Source organism: Neomonachus schauinslandi, chromosome 10 (assembly GCF_002201575.2).
Source record: "Neomonachus schauinslandi chromosome 10, ASM220157v2, whole genome shotgun sequence".
In the NCBI taxonomy this organism is placed as follows: Eukaryota; Metazoa; Chordata; class Mammalia; order Carnivora; family Phocidae; genus Neomonachus; species Neomonachus schauinslandi.
Window position 1 is genome coordinate 115974858 of NC_058412.1, and position 15802 is coordinate 115990659.

A 15802-nucleotide genomic window follows, 5' to 3' on the forward strand; every position below is an offset into this window, starting at 1 on the left:
ATGGTCAGGCAATTGCAGGGGTGATGCTGATGCCACCTTTCTGCTTCACAGGCTGTTTTTCCAATTACCCCACCCTTCACCCCAGCATTCTAAAGAGTGTGACTACACAATGAGAGCCTGTGCTCACGGGGCAAAGCCCACGGAGTGTCTAACAGGCTCTGGTCATAGATCTTTCCCAGCAGTCTGATTATTTACATCTCCAAGGCTACGTACTTCTTGAACATGATCTCTTTATTCTCCAAGCTATAAAATGACCTGAAATCATATTGGTCCCCTCTTCATCCTGGACTGCCTCTCCTTCTTAATCAAAGATGGAACTTTCAATCAGAAAGCCTTTTAAAGAATTTAAGAGTTTATGGGGATGTGGGGGGGGGGTGTGGGGGATGGGTTAAACAGGTGATGGGGATTAAGGAGTGCACTTGTAATGAACACCCAGTGATGTATGGAATTGTTGAATCACTTTATTGTACACCTGAAACTAATAAAACACTGTGTTAACTGGAGTTAAAAACAAACAAAAAAAAGAACTTAAGAGTTTAGGATATTGCCATTATTATTATTTTTTTAATATTTTATTTATTTATTTGACCGAGAGAGACACAGCGAGAGAGGGAACACAAGCAGGGGGAGTGGGAGAGGGAGAAGCAGGCTTCCCGCGGAGCAGGGAGCCTGATGCGGGGCTCGATCCCAGGACCCTGGGATCATGACCTGAGCCGAAGGCAGACGCTTAACGACTGAGCCACCCAGGCACCCCTACCATTATTTTTTTTAAAGATTCATTTATTTGAGAGAAAGAGAGGGAGGAGTGGGGCGGGGGGGGGGAGGGACAGAGGGAGAGGCACACAGAAAATCTTGAGCAGACTCTGCGCTGAGCGCCGGGCCCAACTCGGCCCGATCTCACGACCCTGAGATCACGACCCGAAACAAAACCAAGAGTTGGGTGTTTGAGTGACTATTTATTTTATAATAAATTTTCATTTTTTCTGAGTTCTCTTCCCTCAGCTAAATGTGCTGTTACCAGAATTACACAACCTGACTTGTCTTATCTCTCTGAACTCAGTTAATTTTTTATTACTTCATGCCCTGGTCAATCTGAAATAGTTCTATAACATTTGAAAATGTTAACATTTTTGTTAGCATGAAATTTTATTCTACTTCTAATAAGCAGACTACTTATGAGCCTTGGGTACAGTTTTTGTTATTATATAGGAATTTTTGATAGAATACCTCTACGACCTTACCACCCTGTAGTGGTATAAGGTTCATTTGCATAACCTCATTTACTCCCATAGTAAAAGAATCTGCCTCCAGGATTACTCAGCCTTCTGCCTATCAACAGATCATCTTTTCCTTTTTAAAGTTCCACGACACCTTTCCCTGACTCTAGTTTCAGCTCTCTCCCTCCTACCTCTTAACCTCTTTCAGCCTAGTTCAGTCAACACTCTTGCAGACTGTTTCTACTGTTAACTTTTCAACCACCCACAACTCTCGGACTTCTCGCAAATCATGCTCTGAATCTGAAAGCCTCTTTTACAATATGTCAGCACATATCTTTTCTTCCTTCAAAGCCAACTCCAATATCTTCCTCACATAGCCTTAGTTAACAATGAGAAGAAAAAGAATGAATGGTTATTTAACCCACTTCCAACAGTCCAGAACACTCTAAGTAGGAAAGCCCAGGTAGGAGGGGGTCCAGGTCTGGCCAATTCACACACCCTACCCTCTGGCCACAGTGAGTGGTCCAAAAATGTACACGTGACCCATACTAAGCCAACAAGAATCCACCCCTGGACTTTTCCCTAGAGTTACAGGTAAAGATCTTAAGTAATGAGGCTGCTAAACTGAAGAACGTGGGTTTGGGGAAGTTGCCGGCCATTGTGCCCGTGACATGACAGAGCTCGTCAGGGAAATAAAACCTTCTAGTGACAGGGGGAAAGGGAAATGAGAATGCAGTGCTGATAAAAAGGACCTCTGTTTCTCCTGTAAGATTCTTTTTTCCCCCCCAATGAGAATAAAGTCACCTATATCCTTAGAACTTACTAAAATCCACCTCCCCTTGAGATGCCCTACCTTTTTTGGTTTGATTTCATCATAGTTGTTTGTGGGCATGGGCAAGGGGGAGGAAATGTGAACAAAGGCCACCAGAAAGGAAAAGCACAAGGCAGAAGTGGAGTAGGCAAGCAATAATTCTAGCTTTCCTGAGGGTGGGGAGTGTATATAAAGGAAGCAGTGGGGCCACATTCACATCCTTCAAGGCCAGGGAAGAACATGGAGCTGGTCAAGCTTTCTAACAAAGAATGTAGCAGCCAACGGAATCCCAGCTCTCTCCAAACACCTCTTTTCTGTGGAAAGAACATTCAGGATACTTATTTCCTATAATTCTTATTTTGTAACAATGCCCATTCAACAAGTGATCTGCAGGAGATTAGAGCTGTTTAGTGATTAATGCAATGCAGTGTCAATTAGATGTACATTCCTGAGGTCTTTTTATCTGTTGTAACTTTTGCTTTTCATGACATCAGGTATGTTGCCCAGTAAATTGTAGTAGTGGTACCAGGAATAAAAACTTAAGGAATTTTTAACTTTTCAAAAGGAAAGAGAGTTCAAAGCTGTTTAGATCCCTTTAGAAGAGGCAGTCACATATATACATTTGAAATGCAGTACTAAATACCAATCCTCACAGTTGGGTCCTATAAATCAGTCCTCTAAATAGCTACTGCAATTAAACAGCTAGCACGAAATTACTCAGCCCTTGGCCATGCCTGGATTATTTTAGGAGCAAGAACTCCATTCTTATGAATTCACTGTATTATTAGCCTCTTCTACAAGAATGATATATCCTGGCAGACAGCAGCTTTCACTCTCCATTAATATTTATTGAGTACCCCTCTGGTAGAAGTGGAAGACAATTTGATAAGATATGCCAAGAGCCCTAAATATACTCATTCCAAGAATCCACCTAAGGAAATATTCTGAAGTGTGGATAAAATTTATGCATGACAATGTTCAGTGAACTGAACATATTATAAGTGATCTAATTTCCAAAAATAATGGAACAGTTAAGGTATGGTATAGACAAATGAGGAAATAATAGGCATCCATCAGCAATTTTGTTTATGAGTGTTTTAAAATGATATAGAAAAAAAATTACATGATATAGAAATGAGATTGTGTTCTAATATTATGTCAGAAAAGGGAACATAAGGGTACATCCAGCTCGACAACCATATAAACTTAAAAATCACTTTTATAAAAATTACATATATATACACAAATCTACCTAACACTAAACATTAATATAGTTGTCCCTGGATTACAGGATTATGAGTTTTTTTTCCTAGTTCTTTATAATTCTATGTGTTTTCCAAATATTCAACTATGAGCATGTACTCTTTCAGTAACCAGAACATAAAAGTAAAAACTGGAAATAAATATAATAAAATATGGTTATCTCTAGGTAGGATGACAGGCAACCTGTATTTTTATACTTTTCTGAATTTTCTAAATTTGTTTCTGATGATGTATGTGTTTTTTTATTTTTTAAGATTTTATTTTTAAGTAATCTTTACACCCAACGTGGGGCTTGAACTCACAACCCCAAGATCAAGAGTCCCATGCTCTCCCGACTGAGCCAGGCAGGTGCCCCAAGATAAGTGTTATTTTTGAAAGCAATATATCATATATACTGCTATAGCATCTGTCTCAGCTCTAATTGTAAACCTTTAAACAGTCTCACAAGGAGAGGAGAATTAAGGAGCACTGACATAGATAAATGGACAAAAAGCTGGCTGATCCATTGTTTCAACTGGCAGCAGGCTCTTTTCTTCCTTCTCCTCAATCCTAATCATGTCACCTCTAACCACCCCTTCCCACATCATCTTACATCCAATTATAACTGCCGTTTGCCTCAGGGGAGCTAAATATCAATGAAGTCATTTAGGATGATCAAAGAACCAAGAGTAAGCCATTTTTTTAAGTAAGCTCTAGGCCCAACGTGGAGCTTGAACTCACAACCTTGAGATCAAGAGTCATATGCTCCACCGACTGAGCCAGCAAGGTGCCCTGAGAAATGGTAAACTTCTGATTATAGTTTCAATTATTGGGGGGGGGGGGGGGGAGCACGTAGTTGATCGGTAAAGAAAACAGAGGGAAAAGGTGGTTTAGACTGAAGCTGTGAGCTTGGCTGACGACTCTAAGATAACTTCCCAGGGACATCATCAAATATGCCTTAAAGATTTTTCTGAGGCAAGACAGAGATCAGAAGGAAGCCCTGATTAAATGGCTTCAGGTAATATGGCGCCACAGTTACGCGAATAGTCAACACCAATGCCAATGCTGATGCTTTTCCATTTAGTGACAATGCTGGCTTTGGATCTGTTCTGTTTTGTCTCCTAAGAATGCCCAATAGTTTCTGGGATGCCTTCAGGCAAACCAGGCCATTCTAGACTTCTAACATCACAGTTCCTAGCTCTTGGGCCTTCTATCAACCTGTTGCTAGACTCCTGACCCAGGGGTCCCAGTCTCCAGAACATCATATAAGCCTTTAACAAAGACACAGACAAGAATGGTGGTAGAAGAGCATTCATAGGTGCCGGAAGGAGGAAAAAAGAAGGGTCTATGGTTTTTTCTTCTTTAGAGCACAAAGCGCCTGTACATTTAAAACCAGTGACAGACATGTGACAGACAGTGACAAACACTCACAGTTCTACCTGTATCAGGATTGAACTAAAACTTAGATTTCACAAGGCCAGAACATGTTACTATATTAAGGCTTTACCAAAAATACCAAATTTTTGTCAGACTGTTTTTTAAAAAATATTTATTTATCTAAGTAATCTCTACACCCAATGTGGGGCTTGAACTCATGACCCTGAGATCAAGAGTCAGATGTTCTTCTGACCGAGGCAGCCAGGCACCCCTGCCAGAATATTTTTAAGCCTCAATTTTAAAAAACTGATTCATAATTGTATTTCTAAAGCTCAATTTTATTTATATCTAAGTATATTTATGTGTGAAAAAATCATAAAGGATATATACCAAATAGCAACACTAGTGAAATAACAAGTAATTTTGATTTACTTTTTGTTTTTTTCTTATCTATTTTTTAGTGAGTGTGTATATTTTTTAAAAAGATTTATTTATTTATTTTAGAGGGAGAGAAACAGAGAGCGTGCAATGGGGAGGGGCAAAGGGAGAGAGAGAGAATCCCAAGCAGACTCCCCACTGAGCATGGAGCCTGATGTGGGGCTTAATCCAAGGACCCTAAAATCATAAGGTCAGCTGAAATCAAAAGTCAGATGCCCAACAGACTGAGCCACCCAGGCACCCTGAGCTTGTAATTTTTTTTTTTTTAATTTTTTGGGGGGGGGGGGTGGAGGTACTCAATTTGGTGAAAATCAATGCTTCTATACTTTTTTCTTTTTAAAGATTTTATTTATTTTTGTGAGAGAGAGAGGGAAAGAGCATGCATGCATGAGTGGGGGCTGGGGGAGAGGGAGAAGCAGATTCCCCACCAGACTGCCCACCAAGCAGGGAGCATAATGTGGGACTTGATCCCAGGGTCCTGGGATCGAGCCCCGCATCGGGCTCCTGCTCAGCGGGAAGCCTGCTTCTCCCTCTCCCACTCCCTCTGCTTGTGTTCCCTCTCTCGCTGTGTCTCTGTCAAATAAATAAAATCTTTAAAAAAAAAAAAAATTAAAAACAAGTAAACCCAAACTTGACTGCCACTACTTATCCAAAAATGACTTATTTTTTGTGTAAAGGACCTACAGCAAGTGATTCTTTAACATCACTAGGTTGATTCTCTTGTATATATGAAGTACCAAATAGTCACACCAAGAGGTGTTTGACACTGGGATTCAGAAATCTGTAACGATGCTATGAACCTGCCCCTTACAAAATAAGTTACACCTGTTCTGTTAAAGAACTTCAGCTTTAAGAACAACTCAACTCTTTAAAAACTTCTCAGTTCTAGACATTTCCAGGTTGGAAAAAACAGGCTACGGATCCAGGAAGAGTGGGGTTTTGCAACTGCAATTCTACCCAATGGCAAGTTATGAAACCTGATTCTCAATTTCCTCATCTGTAAAACAAAAAAAATAAAAACCACCTTATGAAAGTGCTCCAAGAACTGGAGATGATGTATGCTTACTATCTATAGCAGGCACCTAATACATTATGATGATGTAACTGGTTTAGTTCCTCCTTTCAATGCTAATGCTATAGAGAGACACCACTGTACTTAATATAAAAATGCTTATCTAAAAATAACTATCTGGGGATGCCTGGGTGGCTCAGTCAGTTAAGCGTCTGCTTTTGGCTTAGATCATGATCCCAAGGTCCTGGGATCGAGTCCCACGTTGGGCTCTCTGCTCAGCGGGGAGCCTGCTTCTCCCTCTCCCTCTGCCTGCTGCTCTGCCTGCTTGTGCTCCCTCTCTGTCAAATAAATAAAATAAAAATAACTATCTGCCTGCGGGTGTCTGGGTGGCTCAGTTGGTTGAGCTCTGCCTTCGGCTGGGGGTCATGATACCGGGGTCCTGGGACTGAGCCCCTCATCAGGCTCCCTGCTCAGCAGGGAATCTACTTCTCCCTCTCCCTCTGCTCATGCTTTCTCTCAAATAAATAAATAAATAAAATCTTCAGAATAAAATAAAAGTAACTACCTGCATATGCATTTACAGGTTGGCTGAATCCTGGAAGCAAGGAAGTTGGTTTTCCAGCACTTCCTTCCCTGCCTAGTACTCTGAGTCTACTTCATGTTGCTTCTTTTTTTTTTTTTTTAAAGATTTTATTTATTTATTTGAGAGAGAGAATGAGAGAGAGAGAGAGAGAGAGAGCATGAGATGGGGGAGGGTCAGAGGGAGAAGCAGACTCCCTGCTGAGCAGGGAGCCCGACATGGGACTCGATCCCAGGACTCCAGGATCATGACCTGAGCTGAAGGCAGTAGCTTAACCAACTGAGCCACCCAGGCGCCCCTACTTCATGTTGCTTCTAATAGCCACTACTATGATATCCATCCCCAAAGTAGGACAGTCAGGCTGCATGGTTATAAGGTTCTCATTTCCATGTACTCACTCCTTCCTCCCGTTTCTTTCAGGGCCAGTCAATAGATAAAGTAGGTAGATGGAGAGATGCTGGTTCATTTCATTGATTTTCAAACTGGCAACACAGATAAAGGCAAAAGCAACTAGGAAGAACAGTATCATTTAATTAAATACTAATGAGTCAAATTGAATTTTGCATCTACAAGCATAAAGCCAAAGGAAATCTGCATTTTGTATTAATAATGCTTAATTTGTCTTTTTCTTTTAGAAAAAGATTTTGTTGGGACACCTGACTGGCTCAATCAAAGAAGCATGTGACTCTTGATCTTGGGGTCACGAGTTCGAGCCCCACATTGGGTGTAGAGATTACTTAAATAAATAAAACTTAAAAAAAAGGTAAGAAAAAGATTTTGTTGATAAGTCTCCCCTCCAAACTGCCCCTCCCCCACCTTCTCTGCAGCGAAGTGACAACCCTCCATTTAACACCTGTGACTGAGGTTTCCAATATCATTTGAGGAGAGGAGATCTTAATCACAAAATGACAGTTCAACCCAGTAACCTACAACCATAAAACAGGCACCTGGCAGGCAATTTTTGAACACGACAGCAAATCATTTTAAATAAACTTGATCTAATGACCAAAAGAACATGAAGGAGTTATGATTAGCTATGAAGAGAGATCCACTTCTACAGGCCACCAGGACAGGGAGGGAAGCACTGCAGAGATCCTGTACATAGCCCCCCTTTGGTGCTTGTACAGTCCTTACCTGACAGTCAAAGTCCTGGAAGTTTCGTGTACCAGTCTGTCAACAGAAGGCAGAAAACACAGTCAGTTTCCCCATGTGGCTTCCCCAAATGTGCAGCAAGTTCAGTTCACAGAGCAAGCAGTGCACGTGCAGCCTCTTGGTTGCCATAAAACTAAAATGGTTCTCATCACAAGGCTTCAGAGGCAGGGTGGGCTCCTAACATGTTAGTAGAAGGTGAGATTACACTTTGGCAGGCTTTGTGTGAAGATAAAGGAAAGGAGCCCGGTTGCCCAGTAAAGTTTGTACTTCCTGCTTCCCTACCTAAAGAGAGCAATGAGAACTTGCAGAAAGAGGGTAAAACATGGATCAGAGTCTTAGAGCACACTCACAACTCACCTAGGAAGTACCTGGAAAAAACGGGGTTGAAGGCCAACCCTGAGAGGAGCAAAGGAGGGCAGGAGCCAGGGTGCCCAGAACCAGCAATTAAAGGATCAAGAGAAGAACAAAGATACAGATGGATGAGAAATGGAAGACTTGTAAAAAAATTTTTTAAGATTTTTAAAATTTATCTGTTAGAGAGAGAGCACAAGTAGGGGGAGTGGCCAGCAAAGGGAGAAGCAGGCTTCCTGCTGAGCAAGGAGCCCGATGCAGGACTTGATCCCAGGACACTGGGATCATGACCTGAGCCGAAAGCATATGTTTAACCGACTGAGCCACCCAGGTGTCCCGGAAGAGTCATAAATTTAACAAGGGAAAAAGGCACAGTCACTGAAAGAGGGAAAGACAGACAAAACCAGATTCCTAATGCACTGCCATATCTGTTGCATCCTGTGAAATTGCTGATAGGAGAAAGGACAAGTCACTGAGTCATTTAAAAAGTAGAACATAGTCAAAAGATCCAAGAAGAATTCACCAAGCTTCTAAAAAGAGATTATATCATAGTAATGTTTGATTGAAAAAAAAAAAAATCAATGCAATGACTCAAATGCATTTTTGTAGCATTTCAGATACCAGAGTTGCAAAAAATATGACCTAAGAGTATATAAAAAGAATAATGAATGATGTGTTTTAGTGGGAAAAAAACATTCTGACTTGATCTTTCATAAAGTAAATGCCCCTCCCCTGGAAAAAAACCTTTCATTATTTAGAAACCGCGTTATCATAACATATTCTATTCTGTCTAGAATGGCTTCCAGTAGAACTGCTACTAAGCACCTTTCCAAAAGCTGCCCCTCCAGACAGGATCTAGATATCTGATCCCAAAGGAGTGCAGAGCAGTCCCATACCCCTTCCAGAAGATCCTCTTAGAAACAGTTCTGTATCCGGGGGCCTGGGTGGCGCAACTGACTGGGCAGTCGACTCTTGGTTTCAGCTTAGGTCATGATCTTGGGGTTGTGATATCAAGCTCTGTGTTGGGCTCCGTGCTCAGGGTGGAGTCTGCTTAAGGCTCTCCCTCTCCCTCTGCCCCTCCCTGCATCTAGGATAAATAAATAAATCTTAAAAAAAAAAGAAGAAGAAGAAGAAGAAAGGAAAGAAAGAAACAGTTCTGTGTCCACCCTCTACACTCCCGGCAGGACAAAACAGAGATGTTAAAAAAACACAGCCCACGGTGTAAAACACACACACACACACACACACACACACCCTAAAGATATAAGCTGTCCTCTCCATAAGAGTAACTAGCAGAACCAGCTGAGATGATATAGAGTGGCACTATCCACTACGGTAGCCATTTAGCTACATGTGTCAACTAAAATTTATTAAAACAAAAAATCCAGGAGCACCTGGGTGGCTCAGATGGTTAAGCGTCTGCCTTCGGCTCAGGTCATGAACTCAGGGTCCTGGGATCGAGTCCCACATCAGGCTCCTTGGGAGTCTGCTTCTCCCTCTGCCTGCCACTCCCCCTGCTTGTACTCTCCCCCTCTCTCTCGCTGGCAAATAAAGAAAATCTTTAAAAAAAAAAAAAAAAATCCAGTTTCTCACATTACTCACATTTCAAGTGCTCAATAGACACATGTGGTTAGTAGCTATTGTATTATTGGGCAGTGCAGATACAGAAAGATTCTGAAAGAATAAGGCTATGGATGAGCACACCCTTGTTTCTCTAAAAGTGGCAGTAAAGCCACAACAGATTACCAGTCACAGAGAGAAGAGGTGGCACTGAGAACAGGAGAGTCGTAGAGACTGCTAGTCTGAAGTATTATTCCTGGCATGAAACCAAGTTCACAAAATAAAGTCTGATGCAGTCACAGCATGGAAAGACAAGTCACCATCCAGATGGGACCATGCAGCACATCTCCATAGAATGCTGCCATCGGCAAAAGGATCATCGTGTTCCACGTCTCCCACTAGTCTCACACAATACCTGAGAACTCTTTCAGAGAAGTCACTGTGTTTAATTTCTAGTTAGACTATGAGAAGCAAAAAGAAGGGCCCTCTCACGGACTAGGGTAGATGGTTTCAGTAGGACATGGTCATTTAGTGAAAATAAATTAGGATACAAATAGTCTTTACATTTTAACCTCAACTACATGAATATGCACCACAAAGACTAGCAGAAAAATACCAAAACATTAACAATAGCAGCTATTTCTCAATAGAGAAATGATGGATGATTATAATTTTCCTTATACTTCTCTACAATGAGCGAGTACTTCCCTTTTTGTAACTAGAAAACTAGAAAAAAAAGATCTGGTATGGTACAAAAAATATGTAACCTGGTATTTTGTAATAGAAGATTTAAAGATTCACTTAATCTTTTGAGGAAATAATGTATAATGATGTAAAAACAGATCATATTAGGACTTCGATCTTACAGGGCTCCCAGAGGTTCCTTTAGAGATTATTTAGAAAGATTAGAGAAAATCACTCTGGACTGAAGTAAAATCTTGGTCATGGAACACAGAGACACAAATTCCGATGAGCTATTTGAGAAGCAGAGGTCCGTATATGCATGAGTTCCCTTCCTCACAACCACATGATCACAGTCATGAGGCATTCTGTGAGTTCCTAAAGCCTGAGATGAGCACAAAGCCTCTGAAACACCAAAAGCAGAAAGAGGCAATTCTCTCCAGAAATCAAAGCCACTCTTCTTTGTTAAGCATCTAGCAAAAAACAACTATATGTTCTTTATCACACATACACAGCTAGACTCCCAGAAAAAAGGTACTAATAACTGGATGAAGACTATCTAACACTTGTTTACTTTAATTCTAGTATAATTAATGTACAGTGTTACATTAGCTTCAGGTGTACAATGTAGTGATTCAACAATTCTATACATTCCTCAGTGTAACACTTATTGTTGTTTTAAATTTTTTTTTTTTTAAGTAGGTTCCACGCCCAGCGTGGAACCCAACGCAGGACTTGAACTCACAACCCTAACACCAAGCACCCTGAGCTGAGATCAAGAGTCAGACGCTTAACCAACTGACCCACCCAGGCGCCCTTGCTGTTGTTGTTTTAAAGACATGCCAGACGGGTCTTAGAGAATGGCTTCAAGCTTCCTGAGTGATCATCTTAGAGAAAGGATATGATCAGGTCTGTCTGACAGTATTTGGCATCCAGAGTGTCTGAATGGAGATCATTAGCTGGTCCCCACTCAACTGTGATAAACTGAAACCATATTCTCTGAACTCATTAAAAATTCAATACTACTCACTGGGTGTATCCTAGAAGGAGAAAGAATTCCCTGGCCACTTATCTATCTTTGATATTTGAGGTACATGGTTACACTCTAACAAAACTTCTAGAAGTTTCAAGTTCTGGGTGTTTTCTTTTTTCTTTCTGTCCATTTTGAAGATACCAGTAATTCCATGTTCAGAGAGATTCTTGCACTAAGCAGACTTAATTAGCAGAAAGAGATTCAAGAAAGAAATTAAAATAGTAGAATAATTTGGGGAAAGACAGAAAAAAGAGTAAGTCAAGAAAAAAGATACATCATTACTGTAAGTTACAGTTAAGGTAGAAGCCAGCCAAGGGGAGTATTTTCTGGTGTAGCCTCAGAGCCAAATGTAGAAGGTAAATGAAGCAGCTCAAGAAGGTAAGTTAAAAAGAAGTCATTCTCTCAAATACAAGCCTGGAGAATAAGCAAGAAGCAACTAAGAATAGATCAACGAATGAAGAGAAGTATGAAAAGAAGGGGGTGGGGGGGATATAAAAAAATAAGTAATTGCTAGGGAGAAGAAAAATGTAGTTTCCCAACATGAGATCTAGTCAAGAGGCATATATAGTTTCAAAAGACAGAAAACAACAGATATAAAGAAAGGCAAGATGTGTAAGACCTTAGAATCAACTACCAACAGGAAGAGATTTGGGGTAAATCTACCTCTTCTGTGAACTTGAAGTGGGGTCGGGGACCTGTGTCTGATTTATCACTCTACTCCCAGTCCTGGTACTTAGTAAATGCAGTAAACATCATTTTGTAAAGGTTATAAGCATCTCAAAATAGAGAGAGTTAATTTGAGTTAAGAAATGAATACCAAAGTTACATGCAATTGATATGCTAGGAACTAAAGTAGGGAGAAAGAGTTGTTACAACAGTAAAAATTTTAGAAACAAGCTGATTTGAAAAAAAAATGTCAAAGAGAATAAAATATGGCATTTTTAGTAACAAAAGACAATAATCCTTACCAACAGAAAGTGGAAAGATGAACTATATAGATAAGCCTAGAAAATACTGTTTTTCTTTGTTAATAAAGATTAATATAATCAATTAACACAGATTAATAAATCAATGTTTTACAATCATCATTAAACTGTTTTTAAGTAGGCATCTGTTCAAACTAATAATCCAGATTAAAAATTATATATATGCAAGTGTTTGTTTATGTGGGCATATGTGTATACATATTTTAAGCATCTATATTATTACCTTTGAAAAATACTAATTAAGAAACAGACTTCATAAGGAAATTTGTAAAGAGGTCAGATACTTGGATACAACTATCTACAATCAGATAATCATCTGCAGACTGCTGAAAAGGTACAATTTCAACTCCAAAATAACTTCTCCTCTAAAGTAACATACTATCAGGCTAATAACATGTGTCACTGACCCCCTGCACTAAAAATGCCTTAGGCATCCTGTGGCTAAGGCTTCTTCCACCATCTCCTGCTGATCTTGTAGCTGGTTGACAGTGTTCTGTCACAGTGGCAGCATTACTTGCTCAGGAACTCATTTCCTGCTCCAGTCCCATCTGGGTCATTTCTTATAACATGTGACGATTACTTCTTAGCACATTAAGGGATACCCACCCTCCAGTGCATAGTAGATGTAGCACTTCAGAAAGAATATTCTTTAATGAAAATGTCAATAACTTTTTAAAATAAAAAAAAAAGCCTTGGCACTAACCCTTTTGGCTGTCTCTGCTGTCCTGAAAGTTATAAAAATGCACGGCTTCTCCCTCCTCTCTCCTCTGCTTATATTTCCAGTCACTAGTAGAGACGGAAAACTTAAACTGCAGTAGGGTCTATCTCACTTTCTATTTTAACAACCAGAAAGAAGTAAATAACTTGTTTCTATTCTCCCCACTAAATAGTTACTCCCCTCCTTGATATTTCCTCAATTCCACAGAAGCCAAAGGGGGCCTTCTACTTATTTCCTCAAGGCTGCCCTTTGGCTTTCACTAGGCTCAGTATTTTTGTACCATACCAAATCCCTTTTTTCTGGTTTTCTTCTTTCTTTCTTTTTTTTTTTTAAGATTTTATTTATTTATTTGACAGAGAGAGAGCACAAGCAGGCAGAGCCGCAGGCAGAGGGAGAGGGAGACAAGCAGATTCCCTACTGAGCAGGGAGCCCAATGTGGGCCTTGATCCCAGCACCGGGATCATGACCTAAGCTGAAGGCAGACGCTTAACCGACTAGAGCCACCCAGGCGCTCCTTTTTCTGGTTTTCTAATTACAAAAAGGAAGGTACATGCTCATTGTAGAGAAGTATAAGGAAAATTATAATCATCCATCATCTCTCTATTGACAAATAGCTGCTATCGTTAATGTTTTCGTATTTTTCTGCTAGTCTTTTCTGGCACATATTTTAATGTAGTTGAGGTCAGGGAAAAGGAAGCACTAACTGGTTAACTCTCTTGCTTGTTACAAGGTCTGGTGGTTGAGGAAGCTGGAATAACCAGCTCCAAGAGGCGGTAGATGGTGGGAAGAGGCCTAAACCCCCTGATCTGAGTTGAAGTAAACAGATTTGGGTACTAGTCTTGGCTTCACCACCTTACTGGACACTAACTTTGGATAAGTCATATAACCTTCTCTCAGCCTTACCTGTAAAATGGAGTTAAGATATTCCATTTTAAGTAGTTAAAACCTTTAACTACTTATTCCATAGCAGGTTGGGAGATTTAAGGAGAATATAATACTTGTGAAAATGCACTAAAAATAGCTAAATGTTATTTAAAAAAAAAATCAGTTCATATGTCTGTACAATTTCTGCCCCCAAAAACAAAGATAAGTGCTGGCAGTTGCATCTTTTCATCACTGGAGCCAAAAGAAGCATGGCAAGATTACCCACTTCTTCACAAATCTGAGCCACAGACAAAATTACAAGCACACTAAAATTAAATGGGAAAAGTACCAACAAATGACAAGAGATGAGTTAACATAAGCCTTGCTTAAAGCTATTTTGAGAATGCTTCCTTATAGTCATCTCAGGACAAATCTCTCCATAACAGGTTGGGTCTAGACTTCCTCCAGCTCCCTGAAGCCTGGAAGGATATGGTGATGCCTTCTGGATAAGAGTATATCTATAAGAATGGACAAAAAGATGAAGTGAACTGATACACGTTTCTAGACTTTTCCTTAAAGAGACAGGGCAAGTCACAGAGGTGATGGGGTCAGCATAGTGGAAAGGCCTAAGGGATTAGGATAGGGGAGGCCCGGTTTCAGTTCTGACTCTGCCACATACTGACTGGGCAAGTCAGTTTTTCAGTCAGATTTTCATCTTCTAAGTTAGGAATAATACTATGTACTTCAAAGGGATACTCTTTTGATTTAAAAGAGAGAAGGTAACAGCTGGCATATAAGAGTGCTTAATAAATATAAATAATAGTAGGCTAGGCCAAAAAAACTCCTCCCAAACAAAAAACTTCAAGAGTTCTACTCCTATTCAAATCTGGAGGCCTATCCCCTATAGTAGTGGTTCTCAAATGGGAGACTCTGCCCCCAGGGGGCATTTGACCATGTCTGGAGACATTTTTGGTTATCACCACTGAGAGATGCTGGCATCTAGTGGATAGAGACCCAGGATGCTGCTAAACATCCTACAACATGCACAACGGTCCCCCACAACAATCTTCCAGCCCAAAACATTAACAGTGCCAAGACTGAGAAGTCCTGCCCCACAGCAAGCATTCTCTGATACTCAATCTGAGTAAGCTACTTCACCTTTCTCATCCTTAGTTTTCTCACCAGCAGTATGGGAACAAACTGATCTGTGCTCCCTATTACCACCAGGGTACTGGGGGGATCAAATAAAATAACTGATGAAGGGCATTACCATCATACCTTTCACAATGAATGCAGAAGCACACACTTGCTGGGCAAAGACGGAAACACTCATGTAGTGGGGCAGGGGGACTTATAGGGGGTGGAACTCTTTGTTTGAGAATGCCATCATCCAAAGAGGGCCTCTTGCCAATCTTCTGCAAAGCTGGGCTGGAGCAGGGGAGCTCTCACGAATAGTGAGGGGATAGGAACATGTCTCAGGGAGAGAGAGGGAGCGTGGGAAGTGGGCAGGAACAGCACAGTCCTATCAAAGAGGAGCTAACAGATGTTAGGAAGTGAGATATTGATTGCTTGGTGTCTTAGACTGCTTGGGATGCCTGAGAGGCTTAAACAAGAGAAATTTATTTTCTGACAGTTCTGGAGGCTGGAAGTCCAAGATCAAGATTCCAGCAGGGTTTGGTTTCTGGTGAGAGCTCTCTTCCTGGCTTGCAGACGGCTACCACCTTGCTGTGTCCTCACATGGCGGGGGGGGGGGGGGGGGGGGGGGGGGGGGGGGGGGGGG

The 15802-nt window shown here is 40.8% G+C and overlaps 1 protein-coding gene across 5 annotated transcripts in view; it reads right to left on the reverse strand.

Annotated features, from left to right (window-relative positions):
- NDRG3 (NDRG family member 3) overlaps positions 1-15802 on the reverse strand; it is a 75068-nt gene that overhangs the window by 38976 nt on the left and 20290 nt on the right. For all 5 annotated transcript variants that reach the window (XM_021688976.1, XM_044918794.1, XM_044918797.1 and 2 more), the window contains exon 3: positions 7812-7847. In XM_021688976.1, the coding sequence (XP_021544651.1) occupies positions 7812-7847 (36 nt within the window). The remainder of the gene's footprint in view (positions 1-7811; positions 7848-15802) is intronic.